Raw genomic sequence first — 25731 nt, forward strand, 5'->3', positions numbered from 1 at the left:
GTGTTCGGCAACGGGAATAGCGGTGAACATGCGACCGACAGATTTTTCACGTGTTTCACGTGTTTTCACGTGTTTTCGAATCGAAGCCCCAGCAGAGAATGCTGGGGCTTCGATTGTTTTAGTCACATGATACACTGTGTTTCTCCTCACTCGATCATCATCCGACCTGCTCTCCGGACGCGCACAGTATTTCTATGGCGGATCGAATGGCTCTGATCTCACTTCTCTGCCGTCCCGCTCCTCGATCGGCTGCTGTTCACGACACGTTGCCACAACCACGCGAAAACAAACAGACAAAAACAGAGAGATAGCCGGAAGCGGCTTGAAGCTGCCTGACAGCGGCTTAATAGCACACACGAAGACATAATCCATATCAGAACTTATGCTAACAACCGCACGTACTACTATTTTATGTACATATACACCTTCATGCTTGCAGGCGCGCTACAGTACTATACTTGCAACCACACAACAGTTCATAACGCTAACTACATGGTTATGCGCAGTAAGCTGCTCGCCTATACGCTGTATCAAGAGAGGGACCGCGAAGATAGCAAAAGCAACAAGGTTAACTACACGCACTTTCGGTTGGCTCATAGGAAAATAAACAAGATGACATAAGGAGAGCAACCATGGAGCATGCACACGGACAGGTGCCCACCACAATTATGAGCGGCGTGTGTCGGCGTGAAGAGACCTGCTTTTGTATTCGCTACGACGTCCAGCGCCTCCCTCTCCGGACAATTTTCAGAGGCATGGGATGAAATGTGTCAAGCAACGCTAGTTTTGCTGCAGTTTGTCAATTTCCAACCCTAAAAGTCTCTGGTGCCGTTTACGGAAGCGTCAGTACAATGAAGCAATGTTGAAGTGGCCTACATGAACCAGTAGATGACTAAGCTATTTCCACAAGTCGTTGGAAGTGAGAGCCGGGCGTTTAGGCCGTTCACACGCCGGCGAAGGCGGGGTCTCGAGGCGAGCGGCTCGCTTGGAGCCGGTGACCCAATCGGCCACTCGGGACACGGCTAGTAACGTGATGCCGGACAGGAGCATGGTGACCGTTTTGAAGGGGAACAGCTGCGTGCTTCCGTCGTAGAGCGGGTAGTGCATGACAGCTGGGATGCCCAGCACAGGTTCCCCGCCCAGCACCCGCAGCGCCAGGCCCAGAGAGAAGGCGCTCACCGAACCGATCGCGTTGCACCACCGTCGGCCCAGGAAAACGGCGGCGAGAAGTTGGGGCAGCAGCAGCACGTACACCAGGTCGGCGCTCAGCGCCCACAGGTCGTACACCGAGCGCACCGCCACAGCCATGACTGGCCGATGCGGCGGCCACGGCAACCACGCACAGCCGCAGGACCCACACCACCTCGGTGTCCGAGGCCTGCCCGATAGAGATACACTGAGTTTAGTCAGGTGCGTGGTCTATACAGCTACGAGCATGCTCTGGCACTTAACGGAGTCACGAACCACAGTTCCAAGTAATGGATCTAATGACCTCACGTATCGAAGTTTACTGCGTCCCGAATCGATTGCCGCAAAAAGTTCTCGAATCCGTCAAGAACGAGCGGAGTTACGGGGCTTTGGCGCACGCTCTCAGCGCTTTCTCTCATTCCTCGTCCCGACGAGCGCACTGGAAGCTACACAGGGAGGGATGGCACGGGGGAAAGAAGTTACGTCAGCGCGCGTCGTGAAGCGCGATCGCGCCAACGCAGCTTGCGTTTGACCCAGTTCTCAAACTCTGCTATCCTCCGTATGCAAGAGCAGCCTACCCAACGCAGCTTGGTGACCCAGTGTCTTGGGTCCCCAATTCTCAAACTCTCTAATGGAGAATCAGATGCTCTTAGATATTTCTTTTTCTTTTAAACTGCGGCGCGTGGAGTGACCCCCTGCATTTCCTGCCACACGGGGGCGCCTGATGCAAGGTGTGCCTGGTGTACCTGGTGTACCTGGGGTGCAATCGCGGAACGATGCTATTTCCGATTCCAATGCCATATTCTATGCTATTCTTATCATCCACCACTCGCGGCTGGCTGATCGCGTTGATAACGCGGACGGACCGTCGTTCTGACCAATGGCCAAGCGCGAAAAGCACGAAAAGCATTGGAATAAAAAACAGAATCGTTCCGCGATAGCACCCCTGGTGTGCCTGGTGTTATTTGTTTTTTTTTTTTCTTCCACATCACGAGTGCGTACAGAAAAGGGCCACTTTGTCGTGCGCGTCTCAAGGGCAGCCTTCACATTGAAAGAAAATTAGGAGCGTTCTAGAGACAGTTGGCTTCACTGCACTGTGATCATCGCAAACCCTCTTTTAACGCTTAATCTATAGCAAATATATACAGTGAAACCTTCCCGGCCAACGTCCCTTGGAAATAATGCATTTTCCTGCATTTAATACGATCACATTTTTGCCCGAAATTGGATAATACGACCGCGAAAGTGGATCTTGACCGAAATATCTACAGATCCTGCGTTTATTCTTCGGTATGCCAGCTCGCACCGCGTTCCAACAACCCACGATCTGCGCGTAGCAGAGCCGCTGCTAAGCGATCTTCTCTTTCAGATTATATATATATATATATATATATATATATATATATATATATATATATATATATATATATATATATATATATATATATATATATATATATATATATATATATATATATATATATATATATATATGTAGTGGGCAAAGAATCACGCAGACCACGATAGAATAAGGAATGAAGAAGGAGACTACGACTTTCGTTGGTTTGGCACTGTGTATTTTCACTAACGTTTCGTCTGGTGGACCAGACTTTGACAAAGTCTGGTCCACCAGACGAAACGTTAGTGAAAATACACAGTGCCAAACCAACGAAAGTCGTAGTCTCTTTCTTCATTCTTTATATATATACCTGTGACCTTACGCATACCGTACGCATTCGCGCATCTCGCATACAAATGCGCGCATTCTGATGGTATTCACACGCGCATGTACTACGGCGGAAAAAGGAATAAGGAGTGAGGGGGGGGGGGGGATTAGAGTCACAGAGGGCTGACTTAAGCCTTAAGCTCAGCGCTTAAGCTGCATATCCCCCCTTTATGTGGTACGTAAGTGAGCATCACCACAATGCACTATAGCCAATCGACCAATTAAGCTTTAAGACTTCAACCAATGTGCACGCTTGTGGACAAAACATGCCTTTGGCCTAATGAGAGGCACGTATATATTCCTGGCGGCAATGGATCCGCAACTGAGAAGGCACGAGTCGGCGGAAGACATGACTGCTGCCGCCACCACACCCAGCCCCAAGCACGAGACCGCAGTCGGAGTGAGGTACTGCAGCGCCAGAGAGAGCATCATGGGCGCGTACTTGTCGTCCGTCGGATCCTCGCCACTAGGGAATGTCGTCTCGTTCCACCCTGCGCAGAGGAGTGCACAACAAGCGCCGGTCAGGCCACGTCAGTGGCGTAGCCACGGGGTGGCACACCAACCCGTGCCCTCACCCCCCCCCCCCCCCCCCCGCCCCGAATTTTTTGTTATTTGCAATGGCATACAGAACACAAAATGACACTCGACCACATCTGCCTGACCGGCGCCCACTTCAGAGCAAGGAGGTACCCCCCCCCCCCCCTCTCACTGAAAAATATTTTTGCCTACGCCCCATGGGCCACGTTCATAATGTTTGTGTAACAGGCGCGACGATAACACATTATTTCCGCGGCTGAAGATGAAGCTAGGGAAGTCACGAATTCACTAAGTAATTGAAGTAGAGCCTCTTAAAAGGAAAAGTTAGCCGTGATTCTTCAAATGCACCTTGTTTCACAAAAATTGAAAAAGTTGACACAGTGCCCAGATGTAAAGGTAACTTTCTCTGCCCCTTTGAAGATAAGTTCTTCATGGCGACCGACCGCTGTCTCCGCAAAGCACCAATTTTGTGTCAGAAACTACGAGAAAACAAGTGCTGTCGCATGTGAGGTGGGCCTGGTGTATGAAATACATCTGTTGTGCAGCAGAAAATACGTGGGTCGAACAGAGCAATCTTTGTAAGGTATGCGCTGTGGAAGCACCCCGACAGGCTCAGGAACGGAAGGGAAGGCCCATGGGCAATTCATTCTCAGGAATGTAGGTGCATGCCAAAGTGTGGGGCGTGGCTCTGTTATTTCTAGATGCACAGAGAAGTGGGTGATAGTGTTAATTGAGACAAGATGAATACTTGAAGCAAGCGGGCTTTTCGTGAAGGCAGCGTCCATATAATTGTCGCCAAAAAAAAAATACTAATTGAACGTGACTGTGCCCTGACGTGCTGTGGGAGCACCCAGCTATTGCATAAATAGTATATTTTTTTGCTTTGAATAAACTTGCTGGAAGTTGCGCCTCGTTAATGTAAGTCTTACATACGTTTTCGTTATTTCCCCTTCTCTTACCTGTATAATGAAAACCAACGTGGCCGCATTTTCATCATAACAAGCTCATCAGTGACGGCCTCCATTTTACGCTCAAGGTATACTACCGGCTTGGGTCAACAGACGACAACCATTAGACTGCATGCGTTATCAGCTTCAATTTACGCACAAATTAAGAATGGAACTCAGGAGAAGCGCGCCGCTTGATATGCTGACGTAACTGCTCAGCAACCGCAACAGCTGTGTGTCGAACACACGTAGAAAGGTTCATAAGAAGAGGTTTTATTAGCAGGCGCGCGAGCGTTTAAATTTTCAAGTAATGAAGTCGGAGGTGCTGCTAGCCTGTTTGACAGCCTCCAAAAACTCAAGCCATTCAAAAGTTTCAATGTCTTTCGGCCGACACGATTACGCATGATGGGTGTGCGGCTTAATTTCAAATGTCAATTCAACCGCTATGCCGCTGTCTCTGGTATTGCACGACATTAAACAATATTTAGAGGCACTCTTGTTTCAATGATATACTACGCGTCTACAGCGGCGGCGAGGGCAGACAGATGCCACCGCGTTCAGAAGCAAGAGCCCAACTGTTCTATTATCTCAGCTCAAGCGCTCGCTCCTCTCGCACCGCTTGGCCGCACTTCGTCGTGGTCGACGCGACCGCGCCACCATATAGTATAGAATCGACAACTATCAAATAACAACAGAAAGTATAGAAGAGCAGGTGGTACAGGATGTGCAAATTAATGAAACAAATAATAAAACTGGAGTACTTACTTGTCGCTTTCGATGCAACACCTATGAGCACAGGTGGCACAGCCATGACAAGGGTGCCCACGAAGCCTACAAACGACAGAGCCTTGGCGCGGAATTCGCTCTTGGTCGACAATATCCTCTGGAAATAATCCTGTGGACAAACGGCGAGCGCGAAGAGAAAGTGTTACGAAAATTGTGCGGTCACATTACTGTAATAGAAGTAATTCTTAAGGCGAAAGCTTTGGATGCCTTATAAAACGCGAAAATTGACCGTCGGGGTCGGCGTCAACACGAGTGATGCAAAATATTATCATATGATAACGTCCCTATATGACATCACTATGACCTCACAGAGAATGTGTGACGCCATCGTGACGCCTCTATGACGGCGCATAATTTGACGTCACATGATAACGTCATCACATGGCATCATTGTTTGTCTAATCCCGGCTGATCTCGGAGGCATCGCAAAATCCCGTGAGGTGCAGAAAGCTTGCAATGCCTGCGATGGCTTTCGCCTTCGAGTCGTCTTAGGCGAATGCATATGGGACCGTGTGAATTATGTACGAAACCGGCGGGGTTGAGGGGGGGGGGGATGCTGGAGTGGGAAAGTGTGGCCAAGGATAAAAAGAGGGCGTTCGTCTCATTGCTTCGGTGTGTCACCCGTGCTTCACAAATTACCGAAGACAAGGAGCTATTCGCTACTTAGGCTGGTCTGCGAGCGTTTGGCTTTTGAACAGGTCAATAACTCAGAGACCAGTTAATGGAGTCGTCAGATACATATTATCACTTATTTTAGCTCCCGAAATGCGAAAGGTGCGTGTGTGGGAGAAATAGAAGGTATAAAAGTGTCTTCGGGCCTCCCTTGACCGGCAAGGCGAGACGACATAGCAAAATTTTCCGCTAATTGTGGCCTCAAGGGTATCCTTGCTTCAAGAAGAGGGCTTCAAGATTTCAGAAAGGGTACCGATAACTGCCCCTACTTAAGGGTACACACCGATGAGCTTGCGCAGAACACCGCTTGCTTTCCTCTTTTTTTTCTCACGATGCCTCAGTATCACGGAATTGATCTGTTAAACGTTCTTTTCAGCGACAGATTCACCCGTTTTCTCAAATATGTATATGCTTCGATCTTCTGCTGGCCGCGCGAAGGAAGGAAGGAAATAGAAAGGCAGAAGGCAGCAGCACTTATACTGCTTATACATCATAACAGTGCAAACCAACAATCACACAAGGAAGAGACATGTAACCAGGACGGGCGCTAGATATCAACTTGATGCCTGGCGCCCGTCCTCTCTTCCTTGTATGATTGTTGCTTTGCGCTTGTTAAGATGTATAAGTTACCACCAACTAGCCCAAGTTTCTGCGTTGAGCAGTATAGGCAGGCAGGCAGGAAGGCAGGTCAACCAGAAAAGTATCCGCTTGGCTACCTGATTTGTGAATGCTCTTGAAGAAGATAATGACACAGTGAGGCACACAGAAGAACAAGAACATAATGATAAATGGAAGCCCTCTAGCAACTGAAGTTTATTTAAAAAAATCCTGCCTGCACTTACACAATCCATCTAGCGCCATGTGACGCGCGCTATCACACCATCGAGGTTAGAAGCACGTGAGAGATTATAGAGGGTCAGGCTATAATCAACGAAAGGGCCACATGTGTCAGCACGCCTTCTGTTTAGAAGGTGTGCAGACACGTCACTCGCAAGTATAATCCCAAAACAATGACGAGGTCTGCATGCACCATCGCAACGTCGCTCAGCCTATCGCGTGAGAAATTAGTTTAGAAGGAACTATTATATAGTAGGATTTTACAGATATCGTAAAGTTTACTACGTCGCATCATTTCGAAAGTTTCGACTGGACCTAAAACACATATAAGGCATGATATAGCGCTCACGGAAAAAATAAAAATAAAAATAAATCGTTCTAGTGGCTTATGTAACACTGCAAGAAAATTATATTGATCTTTGTAGAAGCTAGTTATTATCTCGATTGGCATGTTCTTATACAGAAACTATTGATGGATTTGCGCTGTAGATAATCAAGGGTGTTGCGCGCTCATGCGGTCGCCTAAATAGAAAAAAAAAGTGAGATAGTTAAAGGCTCCAGGCATTCACGAGCCATGCGTATATCGTGCAAGGCGTTCGGGACGAATTCTCAAAGGTTTCTGCTCGCATGCGTTCTTCGCTATAATACAGTTAAAACTCGATCTAACGAAACCCGCTTTTATGAAATTCTAGATCTAAGGAAGAAATTTCTATTCCCCGGCAGGTACCCATAGAGTTCAATCTTATCATCAACCCGAATTAAAGAAAGTAATTGGGCACCAAAGCCGATTTAACGAAGTTTTTCCTGAAATAAATTCGTAAAAAATGGCGATTTCTTTCTAATTTTGACACAGACGGGGTTTTCTTCGAGTGTGCGCTCTAACGTCATCGCGTTAAAACGTCTAGCCGCCCTAGGCATGACCCTGGTTTTTATTTTGACGAGGTTAGACGTCGCGCCCATGCGGGGAACGATTTGACTCAACAGTCGGTCTCACGGGCCTGATCATCAGGCCCTGATGGCGCAAAGGGGGCGGGGGGTTATGGTCCTTGCAAATGCTTCCATAGGAACACCGCGCTTGTTGCTTTCGTTATTTCATGGTTTATACGGCATATGGCACTGATCGTCTCCTCGCAACTTAATTGCTCGGCCTGCTCGCACAATCCATGCATTCGTTCTCCCCGTCTTTGCAAATCGGTCGTCTATCATAGCTTCACGTGACTGTCTACCAGGCCTGCATCGCTCGGACATGGGAGGCTCCATGTCCGGGCTGCCCTCACGGATTTTTCTCACGCGCTGGCGCGGGTTAGCGACAAATACAATGCCGCGGTAGCTTTTGGGTATCACCACGTTAAAATTTCAGATTTCGAAGGACCGAAACATTCCTTTCTCGATTTTACGAACTTCCCAATTTAACGAAATAATTCGAGCAAAGTCATCGCCTTGTTAAATCCAGCTTCAACTGTATGTTCAACTTAACGATTGGCCGGTATCTTCTCTTACAAACACTTTAACTGTTACATTTCTTTCTTTGTGAATGAGGGCCTTACTCTGTGGCTATACGTCACCAGAATTTCCGCTAGTTCACGCGCGGGTGAAAATCCTGTGATGCGACTTCTGCTTCACTGGACAAAGAACAACGCGAGAATAAGGACCCGTAGGCGGATGCCCCCAAGTTTGTGACCCCATACGTGTACCTGCTGAAAGACCATTTGTGGACGTAGGCATATGGTGATGGCGTTCTTACCTGCCACGGTATGCCGCCGAAGGTGAGCAGAAGCATGGTGTCCACGTAGCTGGGTATCTCGTTCGTGGCCACAGAACCCAGCAGCTCATCCTTCGGCAGGGTCAAAATGGGGTCTATGTGCCCGTTGAGAAACATAAACGGCACGCAGATCCACTGCAAAGCAAGATCGGTTAGTTTGTCCGTGTCGCACTACATCTCACGATCTCCGCTAACGCTATAAGAACGAAAAAAAAAAGGTGTACGGAATGCACGTGCGCTGCATACACGATCACTTGAAAGGTAACTTGGTATGCGCAAATTGTACGCAAGGACACAACGATAAAAAACGCGGACAAGCGCAAACTGTCTGCTCACTTTATTTTTCATCACTAGAGACCGGATTTTAGGCAAATGCCTATTTTGTTCCTTCCGCTCCTATCGCGCCATTTTGATATATGAGCATGAATTAGAGGTTAAGAAAGGCTTTTTTAGTATTTTTATCGCGCCTATAAATTCCTATTTTTGGCGTTCGTGCCTAAATGCTTACAAATGCCTATAAATGCCTATTTTCGCAATTGGCGCTTACATGAAAACTATTTAGCCTCAAGTTTCGCTCCCGGGTGCAGTTTGAGACCCTTATTCATGTTACCGCGCAACATTGACTGTTCGGAACTATGAGGTTCAACCTAGCCCTCTAGTTCAATCAATTCCCGGAAACTACCGCTAGCAGCAAGCATTCGCCGCCGCGCTGAAATGGCGCGAGCGGTTGGCGAATGCGAAATAGCTGAAAGCCGTCAGCGCAAAGGAAAGTGAAGGGCAAAAAAAGAAATAAAAGTCTGATGAGCACGCAGCTTTTGTTTTGTTTGTAATTTAATTTTTGAGGTGTCACTGCAGTAGCGTAGCCAGGAATCTTTTTTTTTTGGGGGGGGGGCAGGGGGAGAGGAGTTCAACCATACTTTATGTATGTTCGTGCGTGCCTTTGTATGTGTGCGTCTATATAGACATATGCAAAACTTAAAAGTTTCGGGGGGAAGGGGGGTTGAACCCCACAGAACTCCCGCCACTCCGCCTGGCTATGCTAATGGTTCACTGCCAGGGGAGAAATTGGCTCTACGCGATTCGACCTGGCCAATAAGGGGTATTCAGAAGGGAGAGAAGTGCTCGGGGGAGACGGGGGGATTGCGGATCACGTAACCGCGACGTCACGGATTAGCGAGTGGGCGTGACCCCCCCCCCCCCCCCCCCGCGCCTCCTCGGAGGAGACGGAGACGTTTTCCCCGAAAGGACAAACGATCCCCCGGCGGTGGGGGATGTGGAGGAATTTCGGGCTCTTGTTTGGCCACATTGTTGCACTTGCTCCTGCAGAGAGCGGCAGTGGGTGTCCAGTATGCAGTTGGGGTCATCTGTAGCCGGGGTCATCGTCGTCAGCAGCTGGTGAGCCACAGGATTAGTCTGGTAACACTGGTCTCCCCCTCCGTTCGCCCCGTCCGTGTGAGTGGGGGGCATTTGTGGAGACTTCTCCTCGCGAGTTGACGTCACTAGGCTCCGCCTTTACCCCCCGAGCATTTCTCCCCCGTCTGAATACCCCTATAGGCCTCGTGCGCTGCTGTTTCAAATTAGACATGCAGCGCCACTGCGGCGGCTGCTGGCAAAATGTCCCTGTTCCCTCCGCATCGCCGCGCTTGGCCGCAGCAGGTTGGCAACGGCCTCTAGCAGCGCAAGCGTGTGTCGCGGCGAAAAAAAAGTAGACTGCTATCTGCTCTTGCGAGTTCGCATGTCATAACAGCTTCAAGAACACGGCCGGGAAACTGCCGAAGGTGAAATTTTATCACTTTTCACGGAAGTCGCACGAGGGTGATCGGCGAGCCCGATAAGCAAATGCGTCCTGTCTTCGCACGGTTTCTTTCGCTTTCTATCCAAGTTACTGGCGTAACCGGGGGGATTCAAACTCCCCTCCGCCCGAAAATTTTAAAATTTTCGGGCGGAGGGGAGTATGTGTATAAATACATGCGCACACATAAACGCGCGGACGAACATGCATAAAGTATGGTTGAACCCCCACAAAAAAAAAAAAAATAAAATTCTGGCTACGCTACTGCTCCAGGTAATATTGACACATTGTTGGTTCCCTTGTTCCTACTTAGCCCGAACGGAGATTTGTGGCAACCATTGCGACGCAAAACAGTCCTCTGCAGTGCCCACTTAGTCGGCTGTGCACGACTGCCGGGCTGAGGGGCCTCAGTATCTGCTTTATGATGGGAGGACCTAGACGAAAAACACAGTTGCACATGTTCAAAAATATAATTTAGCAGTGTTCGACGTACTAACAGCGCTAGAATACTAAGAGACGGGCACTACATGCGGTCTCTATATTTTTATCGTTGCTAATATGTCCTATCGCAGCGTTGTGCTAATGCGCGCCGGTCATAGGACAAGCGACGCGAGAGGCTGCCGATAAAAAGTATTTTCTATCATATGCCGGGCAAAAAGTTTACTCGCTTCTAAACGCACGTCGTACTGCACGCTCTTTATTCGTGCGAGGCATTTTCCGAATATTTCTGATGGACCGACGGCACTGTGCAGTTTTTATCTCACGCAGTGCATGATTAGCGGCATACAAGTCGCCACGCCAAAGCGAACTACTTCATTTGAAGTATTCCTGAACGTTTGCTACTCGTCCGTAACCGCAAAAAAGCAAGCGCGGGCTCATTTTGCGTTTCCATTTTCATGCATTGACGTTCGCCGCGCACAACTTCGAGCTACGCGCCGGGAAGGGAACAGAGACAAAATGCGCTAAGTGGCCGCATTGGCGCTCCGCACTCGGAGAGCGGTGGCGCCATCAACTGAGCGCACGAGGCCTATAGGAGGGATCCCTCCCCTCTGGTCTTTTAGCGATCTGTCTATCTACTCCTGCTCTGCCCTTCTAAGTCATGCCGAAAAGACACCCACGAGTGCGTTGATTCGACAGTGGACACTTGACTCACCATGCAGAACTGCGAACCATGCGGGACAAAGCACAATTGTACGGCTATGTTCAACTGTTGGTGTCTTTCTGCCATCTTAAGCAGTGAAATTATTGTTATCCTGTCGTAGGTAGAGGTCGCGCCCATCTTCGATTGAAATTATTTGCATTTATGTGAAAGTTTACTGTGCCTATATTTACAATATTGGAGGCCTAAAACGTTGCTTTGCCCGCCTATTTTTGGCGCCTAAAACGAGGTCATTTAATGCCTAAAAGTCCGGCCTCTACTAATGAGCGCCGACAGGGAGCGCTTCGGTAGTGTCAGCACAGCGGAGGCTGGCTCCCCTATTTCCACTCCCATTTCGTTTCAATAAAGTTTATCCCCTCCCTCCCTCCAAGACCTGTACAGATCTGGATTTGTAATATACATTACAATGTCTATGTATATAACCCAGGTCTGTACAGATTTTACAGACTTGGGTTTGTAATATACATACAGGGACGGTTCGTTCGCGCGCGAAAGCATATATGCGGCGAACAAATGTGTGACTGTTTCGATGTAGGTATAAGCGTCACATTTCACGGCTGCAGTCGACGAATTACGTAAAGCTGCGCTATACTCACGAGTCCGATGAACATGAAGGACAGCTGGACAACGTCGGTGTAGGCGACCGAGTAGACGCCACCAGTGACAGTGTACAGCACGGCCACCGTCGCTGACACGCCCACGGACACACGGTCATCCAGCCCGGTCACAACGCTCACCGTGCTGCCTGCGAAACACGGCTGTGATTAAAACTGAAGTTTACTTTGAGTTTTTACGTGCCAAAACCAAGATGCCACCGTGAAGCGTTCCGTGTATAGCTACAAGGGATGTGGCCTCAACGCCTACGATGCCTGCGTGAAAGAGAATTCCAGGAGGGACCAATACACAAAAGCGACGCCGTCCGTTTGACTTTGACAGCTGTCAGATACAGCATCACAACCGACGCTGGACCAGTTCGGCGGCAGCGCATAACAGCGAACGGAATGATTCACAGTTCAGTGTTCGATTTGTGAGAGCTTTTGAGGATGCTATGTAGAGATTTCAGTGTGTAGTTGCGCTGCTGCCGAGCGTTCAAAGTTGTGGGTCTTAATTTTGGAAGACTTCAAGAGAGAGAGAGAGAGAGTTAAGCGTTGAATTGTGAAGTCGGAAACGGTCTATCAGGTGCTGTATAGCGATACTTGCGAAGAAGGGGAAACAGCGACTCAGGAAGTAAAAAAACGAGCTTTAACCAGAACTGAAATGCATTGTAGAAAGCACAAAAACAAGAAACTAACATTTCAGGTTGAATAAGAACACCAAAAGAAGCAACAGCCTTAAAAATAAAGGTGCCATGTTAAAAAATCGATTCGTCGAATGCTGCGCATAGATATGTCGGTTTTTACAGCAGAGCTGTTATACGCTAGACTAGTTTCCAGCGGATCGCCGAGTGTGCGTATGATGATGATGATAATGTTGTGGTGCCGTTCCCTTTGTAACGGGTCGCCGAACCTGCCGAAGACCAGAAACTCCTAGCGCCACCAAGGGAGCAGTGGTGAATTTAAAACATTAAAGTTGAACCTCTCAGTGACGGATAAAACTAATGCATTAGAAAAAAACGCCTGATCAATAAAGAAATACATGAATAAAAGAAAATGAGGTTTCTTGGCACGGCTGGATTTGAAACCGGGCGCCCGTGCCTCGAAAGCGAGTGTGTTAGCTATTTGGCTAGACACCCATGCTTGCAGTAAGTGAATACATTTGAACGATATGAATGGGTTGTAACCGCAGTGTAAAACGAATGTAAAATGGGACACTTTCACCTCACTTTTAACATAACATCTCGGCTTTCCCTAGCGCTTACACATGAGAACAGAGTGATAAGTCTGATAAAAGGGGCAGTGGTTTGCAGGTATAGCCTTGACGGATCATAACTGACTATACATGTCATAAAGTATCAATGTAGGGCGTCAATGTAGAGCGTATGTATCATTAAGTATCAATGTAGAGTATAAGTAGAGCGTCTCACGGTTAATGCAAAGTGAGTTCAACTAGCTGCTCTCTATAGTTTAGGGATCCTATATAGGCTCAAATCCTCATTTCGTGACCTTTGTTTCCTTTCCGTGCGAAACTAGGATATGATTATTTCCCGCACCGTGGCGGGCCTTCGGATTCATTTTGACCACATGGGTTTGTTTAACGTGCACCCAATGCTCTACACACGATCCTTCTTGAATTTCGCCCTCATCGAAATGCGGCCGCCGTGACTGGAAATCTAATGCACGAGCTCACTTTAAAACAACCTTTTATCTTTCTTTTTTCAATGTGCATTTCGCGACTTGCACTGTCATCTTGTTCTCGTTACGTGGTCTGTATAGTTGCCTTATGGCATGCATATGTGTCATAGTGTATGCGTGCTTAATTCAAGTGTGTTCTAGCTTCAAATACCTGACCTGTCTCCATTTTCTTTCTTGTTGTCGTCGGCCTAACGTGCAGTGAAATATCTATGCGTGGGCCATGAGCCCATCAGTACGTGCTATATATGTGGCTGCGAACATGCTGCTATCCCTGCGAGGCTTCAGCGACAGTTGCCAACAGATATCAATAGGCTAACGACATAGACATCCAACTACTGCCGTCAGTAGTTGCACGACGTCAGCAGTGGGATGACAGAGAGTCCAATGCGTGTCGTACGCACCGAGTGCGCCGAGGATGGACGCGCACCAGCAGACTTCTCCGACGAGCGCAGGCAGGAACAGCAGACTGGCCATGGTGGCACCGAACGTCTCCTGCAGGGGGTCCATCATGGTCACGTAGCCCGCCCGCCACACGGGGCCTGCGATGATCAGGCCTCCTGCACCGACGTGTACCTCTGTAGAGCAGCTCTTGCTGGCCTGGTATACACATTTACACTTGAGGTACCTGTACTTTGAAAAATATTTCTAAGACCGAACGATGAAGGAGAATGCATTGAGTCGTCCAGTCTTTAATTTGATTGGACAACGCAAGAGACGAGGACAACGTTGTAGCGAAGTCATTAATTTGGTTGATCACGCATATACGGCAGATGGGTAGCCCTCGTATTTCTTTTTTGACTATGTCATGCTAAGCGTACAATTACTTCATCTGCGTATACCTCCACCCAGCGTCCACACATTTAATTGTCCTTTGTTAGTGCGCGCGGTGGCTAATCAGTGACCTTAGCAGCCTGGCGTTTGTGTTCTCATATTCTGTTGTGCCCGCGTTTGCACGCCTTACCTTTTTTTATGATGCAGCCTTGACAGATGGTAGGGGCAGAGTTGGTGGCGGATAAATATTGTTTGCGCGTGAGCGGCAGACACCTCCCCCATCCCTCCTTTTTTATTTAGATGAAGAAATAAAATAAACATGGGAGGTTAGGCTGTGTCAGACAACAGGCTATACCAACGTTATGAACTCGTCGGTTGAGTCCAGTGGGTGATGCACTAGGATTCTGAGTGTGGGGTCGTAGGTTCGAAACATGCCAACGGCAACGCTGTTCATTTCAACTTTACTCTGTGTTTATATATTATATTCCTTTGTAGCTATTATGGAGGCAACGTTAGAACCTTCAATACTTTTCTTATCCGTTCGGGCAAGGAACGCGCGGATAACACAGGCGAGCGCGAGGGTGAAGCGGCGATGCCCTCTTCCCTCCCGCAACACTTGGTGCGCCAGCAAGTCTTCCCTTTCTTCCGCTCTGTTCCGTTGAGGCAAAACACGTGACGCTGCGTCGCAAGCGGTGGGAATCTAGGTGCCGTTTCACTGCAACAGATGCCGGCTTTTTCGCTCAATGAGCCGTTTCATGCCTTCGAATCATCGAGAAGAAATGTTTCAGTCACAGAGGTATTGAGCGCATGGTGGCGCCCGCTGTTACCTTGGCGATCAAACCACTGGCTCAGCTCTTGAAAAGTTCCGCCTCCCATATTAACTATGATAGTTATGGTTACAGATTTAGTGAAAGCGAAAAAAGAAAGGGGGAGAATAAAAAGCAGGCCTACACGACCTCTGCTCGTGGCCTGAATTTTGCGAGACGCTCCATATAGTACAATGTCGCACACACCCGGCGCATTACCTTGGATAATGAAGCCGCAAGTATATTATGATGTTGATTTCCTTGTGAAGCACGGGCAACGTTCTACACGTGCGAATGAAAATTCGAGATTTCGCCGTGCTTTCAACAAAGGGTCTGGATGCACGGTGCATGCTGAAATTGAAGTTTTTTTTTGTGGCATCGTAAAACACAAGCGACATTGTACATAAGGTTACACGAGGAGGTTTCAAAGTGAAAAAAACCATCAGGGATGCCTCGTGGCGGTATTACATGAGTGAAATACAGGGCAGGCCAGTTAAATACAATTCGCGGCATTTTCAATGGGAATATCAGAATTGGGACAAATTCCACAGGTAGGCAGTGTACATTTTTTACAATACAGAAACATGGTAAATAAGTTTACTAAGTACGAGAAAGGTGAGATAGACGAAGGAATAAAACAAAACAAATAAAAAGGTCATAAAGTAAGTAAGTAAGTAAGTAAGTAAGTAAGTAAGTAAGTAAGTAAGTAAGTAAGTAAGTAAGTAAGTAAGTAAGTAAGTAAGTAAGTAAGTAGTAAGTAAGTAAGTAAGGAAGTGAGTGAGTGAGTGAGTGAGTGAGTGAGTAAGTAAGTAAATAAATAAATAAACAAACAAACAAACAAACAAACAAACAAATAAATAAATAAATAAATAAATAAATAAATAAATAAATAATAAATAAATAAATAAAAGAAATAGAAAAAGCCAGGGTCAATGCAGAGGCCGCCAGTACAGAGCCGCAAGCAAAGCTATTAATTTTTACTGGACGGTTCTCAAGGTAACAGCAGTGCACCACAGCTGAGATGTGCGCTGTCTGCTACTGTGTTATTGAGATAGAAGGTCTTGGTGCTTCAAATGCACTTAACTAAATTACTCTTAATTTTCTCTAACGAAACAGCCGTAGTGGCCGTACTTTAAAAGTGTACTCCACAAAAATCTCCACGGATAGACAATGCACGTAAACTTGAAGTAACTATTACCTGTACTAATGTATTCAGATTAAAGAAAAGCTTACCCGCCTGAGTAGCTTAGTGGTTAAAGGGGCCCTGCAACACCTTTCTGAGTTATATTGGAATAGTCGCATTATTGACGTATGACTCTTCACGAGTCATATGCCGCAAAAATTTTTCGAATCCGTCAAGTCTAAGTGGTGTTACCAAATTAGAGAAATCACGTTCCGCAGCTTTCGCCCTCCACTCTACGCCGCGAGCGCGCGGAAAGCAAGGCAGCGAGTCGAGGGAGGGAGCGCAGAGGAGCGAGGCTCCGCCCAAGAGCGCCGGCGGAATTTTTTTCTTCATTTTTTTCTGTCTGACGTCTGGGCGCAACCACGTGGTCTGTGCCGCCACTTCCGGTCGGCTTGCGTCGTTCTCGTCGAGCGGAGCCGATCGCACTGTGTATCGCGCGTGCTTGAAAACTGCGCGTCGGTTTGGTAATGTTGGGTGTGCACCTCGGACGCCGTAGTGTTTTCATCGCTCTGCCAACCATGGAAGCAAACCTGCGCGCTCGTTTGGAACGAATGACAGCTGAGATCGGTTTCGGCCCATACTCCGATACACCACCTCGTAAGACGGCACTGGCAGACGACCCCGAAGCGCCGCCATTACCGGACGCCAGCATTGTTATCGGAGACATGCTGCGCCCCTGCCTCAGTCGGTCGTGAGAACGTGCCGACGATGCAGTTCCCAGCTGACGAGGCAACACTCGAACGGCTGCCACTCTCAACGGCAACCGGCGATGGTCAAAAGCACAGAAATATTCACGTTTTCGGCACTGCGCATGGCAAAGAAAACGGAACCACGCAACTACGAGCAGACGAGCTGTCGGTGAGACCGGAAGTGCTAATATTAATGTTTGTTCGGTGTTTTTAACGCGATAACAATATAAACATACATATTATCTACTTATTGAACTCAAAATTAACAACGAAAGTAATAATGAGGGTGTTATAGTGATTATAACATCAGCCAATGGTGGAACTGCCGACAATCGCGTCATATTTTGCGGACTAATACATACATCATTTGTCGAGAGAAGAGGGAGCGATTTTCAGCTGACTTTGAGAATTTATTGTAAATTCCAGGCCGTGCGCATCGTTATAATATTTGGCTCGCGTGTTCTCGGGAGCCTCGACTACCGATCGGCAGCGCTTTTTGAGCATGCTTGAAAAGTGTTGCAGGGCCTCTTTAAGGTCGCTGCTAAGCTATAGGACGCAGGATCGGTTCTGACCACGACGGCCGCTCTTTTGGATGCGAAATGCAAAAAATCACACCATCTCTCTCTAAAGGGGACCATGAGGCGATGCGAAGCAGCGTTTCGGCATGTAGAGCCCGCGTTTCAGAGGGGGAGTGGAGAGGGGAGGGGAGGTAAAGGGGAGAGGGAGAAGGGAAATGGGAGAGGGGAAGTGGAGAGGGTGATGGGAAAAGGGGAGAGGGGTAGTCGAGAGGGAGAGGGGAAATGGGAGAGGGGGGAGGTGATTCTTAAAAGGAAGAAGGAAATGAAAATGGAACGTATTCATTCTAAAAAGAGACAGGGCGTGCTAACACGGACACAAGAAAGAGATCAGGACACCACAAACGCCGTTTGTGGACGTTTGTGGTGTCCTGATCTCTTTCTTGTGTCCGTGTTTGCACGCCCTGTCTCTTTTTAGAATGAATACGATAACTGTCTCTCAAGTGAGGACACCTCAACCGATACACTCACGGGGGAATGGGGATTAAAGGGACAGTGAGAGTGAAAAGAGTATGGTAAAGGAAAAAAGAAAGGTGTGAGTGGAAAAAAACAGTGAGGGGGTGGGGGGGGGGCAGGAGAACGGGCGTCCGAGTCACCGTGGTGAGCGGCTAGAAAATTCGTTCGACTAGGCCGGCATCCTCGAGAAAAGCGAGTAGGGCCGCAAGGGCTGATCGGCGACGGTGCACGTGGCCGGTGGGATGGAGCAAGTCCTGTAGGGTCGCACACGGCAGTCCGACGAGGCGGTACTTCATGGCGAGCCGCTTCCGCGCAGTGTTGAGAGGACAGTCAAACAATAGGTGGCACAGGGTTTCGATCGCGCCGCAATCGGTGCATTTCGGTGCAGCGGCGCCGCGAAGACGATGCCTGCGTTCCGCGGGCCACACAGAACCGGTCCTCAGGGCAAGAAGAAGCGCGCGCTCGCGGCGAGTGAAACCAGTGGCTGGGATGGGAGGAGGGGGGTGTCCGGAGGCGACCCGTGCGTCAGGATGCTCGCGCACCAGCTCCCGGCGAAGGTTGTTGCGTGCCGAGTCGAACGAGCTGGCGTAATCCGTCAGCGAAGTCTCGGCGGAGTGTGCTCGTTTTGCGAGTTCGTCTGCAGCCTCGTTGCCCGCGATGCCGACGTGTGAAGGGAGCCACTGAAGGACCACATCACAGCCTCGTTCCTGGAGGGCCAGCAGGCTGAGAGCGGCACGCTGAGCAAGAAGGGGGCCTCGTTCCTCCCTCGCGAGCTGGCGGAGGGCAGGTTTCGAGTCGCAGAAGATTGCTGCGCTCGTGACGGCCGGCGAATTGCGCAGGAGGTCTGCAGCCAGCTGGAGCCCGACTAGCTCAGCTGTTGTTGAGGATGCACAGTATCGCAAGCGGCACTGTCGTTCCGAGCTGAGTACAACGAGACGGAGTGTCCAACGAGACGGAATGTACAACCGAGACGGAATGTCCAACGAGACTGAATGTCCAACGAGACGGAATGTCCAATTTAGAAGAGATAAACGTGTCCTCGTTTGAAATTTCTCAGACAACTGATTCATTGGGTTAAGATAGCCTAACGGAAGATCGCATTTTTTTGTGTGTGTTTTGCAAATATTGACTGTCTGTGGCGTCGGGCGTCGTATTTTTGTTTCCTTATTCGCTTTACTGCATTTACCATAATTTCAAGTTTTGTTAGTTTTATTTCTATTTTGTATTTTTAGTTTTCATATGTATATTGAATATGTTACTTTAATGCTTTATTTTGGTTGTTTGCATACTTTGCTGTTCCTGTTTATCTTTGTCATAAATCGGACATCACAGCCCCTTAAAGGATTACGAGAGAGGGCGCTCCCTCGTCCACTCTGTGCGGTATCTATCTGCGTTTAATCCCTGAGAGTGTTACCAGCGCCACTCGTAGCTAAGGCGGCGAGTGTGAAACACTATTTTTGCCAGAAAGCGTCACGAGGCAGGACGAATCCTTTGCTATGAAAGTGCGAAAGAAGAATAGTTCGAGAGACTCAGTTATTTGTTAGAAAACCAACAGCCAATTAAGCCAAATAAAACACTGGGGACATTATTTGTTGCTTTTTTTAACTGCGATGTAATAATTATAACCCATATGCAAAGGAATCCATAGACGAAAATACACCCTTTCCATCGGTGTGATCCGAACCCGCAACCTTATAATTACGGCGACGATTTGCGCTTGCTAACACTCCCAGGGATCAAGCTCACGTAAATACCCAACAAAGTGGACGAGGGAGCGCCCTCCGTCGTAGCTTAATTGTTAGAGCATCAGACGCGTAATGCGAAAGTTGTGGGTTCGAATCCCACCGAAAGAAAGTGTGCTTTTTCGTCCCATTTAAGTCCTTTCAATTTAGGTCATATTCATTACACTACAGTTAAAAAGATCAATAAATAACGTACCTATGCTTTCCTTGGCTTGACTGTTGGCTTTCTACGAGCCCCTAGAACAATTCTTCTTTCCTCTTAAAGAATGCGGGTCGAAGAAGCTAGGGAGGAAATTTTCCTTTAAAATTAAATTCTTGGGTTTTACGCACCAGAACCACGAAATGATTATGAAGCATGCTGAGTGTGGGATATCAGTTTTAGTTTTGACTACCTTGATGGAAACATGTCATGGCATTTCGGCTACAAGAGAACTGCAGGCCGGTCTAGGAAAGACCATGCCGTTAAAGAGGTGGTGTCACCAAATTTTGAGGCTATAAAAAGCCTGCTGTAGGCTTTCTCTGGAAGCAAGGACGCTCAGCACGAAGTATTGCATGCATCAAACGTTTAGAATATATTTTAATTCACTTCCAAAGTCTGTATAAATGCTCATTCTCGCGATCGAGACCCATCGCTAGCGCGACTGACACCGACGTCACTGTGTAGGAAGCGTAACGAAAGTTTTAGTGACGTCACACCACATTAGAGTGACGTGCAATGAGCGGTGACCTACACCTCCGCTGCACCGGGCCAGTCAAGAGAGCATCAGGCCATCCGCTGCGAACTGCTCATTTTTTTTTAGTTTAGTGCCGAAGTAGCCAATTGCTCGCGTTTTGCAAAGTGCTTCGCGTGAATAATTTTTCATTACAACACGTAGCATACAGGTAATCGTTGGCGACAATGAAACCGTTTTTATGATGTTTAAAATCATTTGAGGACTTTTCAGAACTGGCCTGAACACGAGCTTTTCTATTACTCTTCCAATGATGTCGATATTAGTGCTGTGAAGCTCAAGTGAAAAAAAAAAAAAAAAACTGGGTCGGGAACAGACTTGTACGCATTACAGTGAAAGAGCGTCAGCGATTACAATTACCTTTTTAAAAAAACTAACGGATTACCGAGAAAAAACTGAAAGCTAATCGATTCCTCAACAAGGTGAGGTACCGGGTTATTTGGTTTTGCATAATTGTTAAATTGTGGTAAAGTTACAGGTACATATTTTTAGGGAGGACGCACATAACAAAAGCATGAAAAGCGCAAACTTTCAACTCGATTTGTTGAAAAGGCATCAAGTTATATGAACACGAGCAAACGGGTGCAAAAGGGAGCTCTTTAAATATTTTTTTCTTATTTCTAAATACTTCTTTTTTGCGTCTTGTTTGCTATTTTGTTCCCTCGTGTCTTTGCGCTTTCTCTCTCTCTCTCTCCTCTCTCTCTCTCTCTCTCGCTATATATATATATATATATATATATATATATATATATATATATATATATATATATATATATATATATATATATATATATATATATATATATATCCTTGCCGTGCGTAATACGCAGTCTCAGCGCCACGTCCTATAACGACGAAACGAATTTTCACGCACGTCGCAAATGTTAGGGCACATTCGAAAAATTTTCACAGCAAATATTGGGATGTGTGGAACGAAAACGGAAAAGTGAAATTTGTGACCGGGACGGAATGTCCAACGAGACGGAATGTCCAACCGAGACTGAATGTCCAACGAGACTGTATGTCCAACGAGACTGAATGTCCAACCGAGACGGAATGTCCAACGATGTCCAACGAGACTGAATGTCCAACCGAGACAGAATGTCCAACGAGACGAACATGTCCAGAAATTTTGGACATTGCCCCTTCAGCTTTTTCTGGAGCTTCACTGCAGTACTCCACCGTAACTGAATGGGTGGTGTTTCAAAAACACTATATCTAGACATATCAGCCGAATTTCAAGAAGTTTCAAGTAACATCGATTAGAGAGGGCTAACTTTGAATAACATGCGCAGAAACGAAACTTGGTCGTTATGCCGTTTTTGAGTTACAGCGCCATCTTGTGAGACCATGCAGTGAAGCCACTCTCCAGGGGGTTCTGGTTCAACAGCTTCCAAGAGAGGGCAAACTGCATTGAAATGTGCGAAGGTGGAACTGTAAAACGATTGAAAACGGTTCGCGTTGGTATTGCAATGGCAAAACATCTGTTTGTCACTTTGTCTCGATGTGAACATAGAGACAAAGTGGATTAAGGAGGATTAAGGTGTGGGGCAGTGTGAAGAAGTTCATCAATGACAATTGGAGTGAATCGCCGGGGCTTAAGGCAGATTAAGGTGCAGAATGATGCGTAGAGTGGTATAGAGAGGATGGATCAAGGTGGATTAAGGTATGGAGCAGTATGAGGTAGTACATCAAATTTATTTGAAGTGAACCACAGTGGCCTAAGGTGGATCAATGCACGGATTAATGCGTAAAGTTGTATAAAGCGAATGGATTAAGGTGAATTAAGGTGTTAAGCAGCATGACATACACCCCAAATGTTATTTGAAGTGTAACAGAGTGTCTTAAGGCGGATTAAAGTGTGAAGAGGTATAGAGATAATGGATTAAGGTGGATTGGAGGTGCGGATTAAGGTGTAGATTAATAGAAAAGCTGGATTAAGGAGGATTAAGGTCTAGATTACTACAAAAAAGCTGGATTAATGTAAGAACGATATCGAGTACTATAGAAATGTTATTTAATGTGAGTCAGAGTAGATTAAGGTGGATTAAAGTGTGAAGGGGTAAAGAGACGATGGATTAATGTGGATTGGGAACGGATTAAGGTGTAGATTAATACAGAAAAGGTCGATTAACGTGCGATACGATATGGAGTACAATATCAATGTTATTTGAAGTAAGTCAAAGTGGATTAAAGTTTGAAGGGGTATAGCGACGATGGATTAAGGTGGATTGGTGTACAGATTAAGGTGTAGATTAATACAAAAAGGTGGATTAAGGCGGATTAGGCGTGGAATATTACAAATAAGCTGGAATAAAGTGCGATACGATACGGAGTACTACATCAATGGTATTTGAAGTGAGTCAGAGCGGATTAAGGTGGATTAAAGTGTGAAGGGGTATGGATATGATGGATTAAGTTTGATTGGGGCACGGATTAACGTGTAGATTAATACAGAAAAGGTGGATTAAGGTGCGATACGATATCGAGTACTGCATCAATGGTATTTGAAGTGAGTCAGGGCGGATTAAGGTGGATTAAAGTGTGAAGGAGTATAGAGATGATGGATTAAGGTTGATAGGGGTGCGGATTAAGATGTAGATTAATACAAAATGGTGTATTTAGGCGGATTAAGGTGTAGATTATTACAAAAACGCTGGATTAAGGTGCGATATGATATGGACTACTATAGCAATGTTATTTAAAGTGAGTCACAGTGGATTAAGGTGGATTAAAGTGTGAGGAGCTATAGAGATGATGGATTAAGGTGGATTGAGGCACGGATTAAGGTGTAGATTAATACAGAAAATGTGGATTAAGGTGCGATACGATATGGAGTATTACATCAATGGTATTTGAAGTGAGTCAGGGCGGATTAAGGTGAATTAAATTGGTAAGGGGTATAGAGATGATGGATTAAGTTTGATAGGGGTGCGGATTAAGATGGAGAATAATACAAAAAGGTGGATTTAAGCGGATTAAGGTGCAGATTGTTACAATAAATGCTGGATTAAGGTTCGATATCATATGGAGTACTATAGCAATGTTATTTAAAGTGAGTCAGAGTGGATTAAGGTTGATTAAAGTGTGAAGAGCTATAGAGATGATGGATTAAGGTGGATTGGGGCACGGATTAAGGTGTAGATTAATACAGAAAATGTGGATTAAGGTGCGATACGATATGGAGTACTACATCAATGGTATTTGAAGTGAGTCAGAGCAGATTAAGGTGAATTAAAGTGTGAAGGGGTATAGAAATGATGGATTAAGATTGATTGGGGTGCGGATTAAGATGTAGATTAATACAAAAAGGTGTATTTAGGCGGATTAAGGTGTAGATTATTACAAAAACGCTGGATTAAGGTGCGATATGATATGGAGTACTATAGCAATGTTATTTTATGTGAGTCAGAGTGGATTAAAGTACGAAGTGTGTAGTACAGGGTGTGTCCAGGTAGGATCGAAAACGAGGTCCCGGTCACCATTCCCGATTTTGATAAAACTTGCTGTAGGTCTAGGCATTACACCCAGAACAATGCCTTCGAAGTTATTTTTGCGAAAACAAAATTTGTTCGCCTGAAAAAAAAATATAAATTTTGGCCACAAAGAACACTTTTCCGCCAATTCCGCTATTTCTGAATTTTGAGCGCACCTAGCGAAAAAACGGTGAACTTCTTGGTCGCAATATTTATTCCCCTCAAAGAACAAGTGAAATACAATCTTATGAGTCTATTGTTTTCTTTGCTTGTCGAAGTACTTTTGAAGAAAAAAATTACAAACTTGGCAAATCGCACAAAATACCTGTGTTTGAGGAATGTGTTGCTGCAAACAAGTTAAAGTGAGAATAATAAAAATCGGTACATATGAACTTTCTTACTTTCGCTCTCTTTTAAAATAATTTTCGTGGTTTTATCGCGCTCCATTTTACTCGATAACTGGGCTGAAACGTAAGTGATTTACCAAAAACGCCGTACTTTCAAAATAGTTTTCTCAAGAAGACCATTTTTAATTTTTGAAAAATCTGTCTGATTGAAGTCAAAGACGTCATCTATCATTCTGTGTAAAAAAACGTTGCATTATTTTGGTTGCTAACAAGCTATAATGCGTCAATATGAACAAGTCAGCCAAAGGGCCGCGTCGTTCGTTATGTGCTGAAACTCGGATATAAGTTGTTCAAAATACTTGTACGTGATATAATCTCATATCAGCAGCTCCACACCAACAAATGCGCAGCCAGGTGTCATGGTTCAGTAAGCTTTGTCTTGTGATCAGTCGCTTGACAAACCCGCAGCAGCAGCCGCTCGATGCTGCGGGCGCTCACATTACATGAGTGCCGCTTCAACTGCCGATGAGCTCCGCTTGAGCGCCAAACTACGCTCAGAGGGCGAACGGGAGAAGGAATGCAGCATCACTGTGAAAGAAGGCGCTTAAGTACCAACAAAAGCCATATTATACAATGAAAGCTCTGCCGGAATTTTTGCAGTGAGCGCTTCCAGTAGAGCGCTCATGTGTTGCTTTCTCTCTTCTGATGGCCTAAAGATAATTAGGTTCACTCTATCAGCAATATATGACACAAAAGGAAGCCATTGACATCTAAAGAAATGTCTCATACGTGCTTCCGATGGTCGAACAACTCAAATTGCTGTTGTTCTTTATCTCGTGCCAGGACACTCGTGTCAGCCGGCTATGAAAATAAGTGAGTGCAAGTCCTTTGCTTCAATAAAGCGCCGCTTTTACAATATTGTATTGTTGTATGTCCACAGATTAAATATTCAACGCAAGCCGAGAGTTTATCACGATATTTTGTGGCTGCGGGCATAACAGGAGGGAGAAAAAATACATGCGTGCTGTATTGAAGGCGGGCACTGTGACATTGCCGGCAGAGCTTTCATTGTATAATATGGCTTTTGTTGGTACTTAAGAGCCTTTAACTTTCACAGTGATGCTGCATTCCTTCTCTCTTTGGCCTTCTGAGCGTAGTTTAGCACCCAAGCGGAGCTCATCCGCAGTCGAAGCGGCACTCATGTAATATGAGCGCCCGCAGCATCGAGCGGCTGCTGCTGTGGATTTGTCAAGCGGCT

At 46.5% G+C, this 25731-nt stretch overlaps 1 protein-coding gene across 1 annotated transcript in view; it reads right to left on the reverse strand.

Moving 5' to 3' along the window:
• Window positions 1–376: 376 nt before the first annotated feature.
• LOC119397952 (high-affinity choline transporter 1-like) overlaps window positions 377–25731 on the reverse strand; it is a 36984-nt gene continuing 11629 nt past the window's right edge. Inside the window, exons 3-8 of the mRNA XM_049416445.1 lie at window positions 14099–14254; window positions 12003–12151; window positions 8438–8590; window positions 5164–5293; window positions 3185–3405; window positions 377–1378 (exon numbers count right to left, since the gene is read on the reverse strand). Coding sequence (XP_049272402.1) covers window positions 944–1378; window positions 3185–3405; window positions 5164–5293; window positions 8438–8590; window positions 12003–12151; window positions 14099–14254 — 1244 coding nt within the window. The 3' untranslated portion in view covers window positions 377–943. The remainder of the gene's footprint in view (window positions 1379–3184; window positions 3406–5163; window positions 5294–8437; window positions 8591–12002; window positions 12152–14098; window positions 14255–25731) is intronic.

This window comes from Rhipicephalus sanguineus, chromosome 1 (assembly GCF_013339695.2).
Source record: "Rhipicephalus sanguineus isolate Rsan-2018 chromosome 1, BIME_Rsan_1.4, whole genome shotgun sequence".
Classification (NCBI taxonomy): Eukaryota; Metazoa; Arthropoda; class Arachnida; order Ixodida; family Ixodidae; genus Rhipicephalus; species Rhipicephalus sanguineus.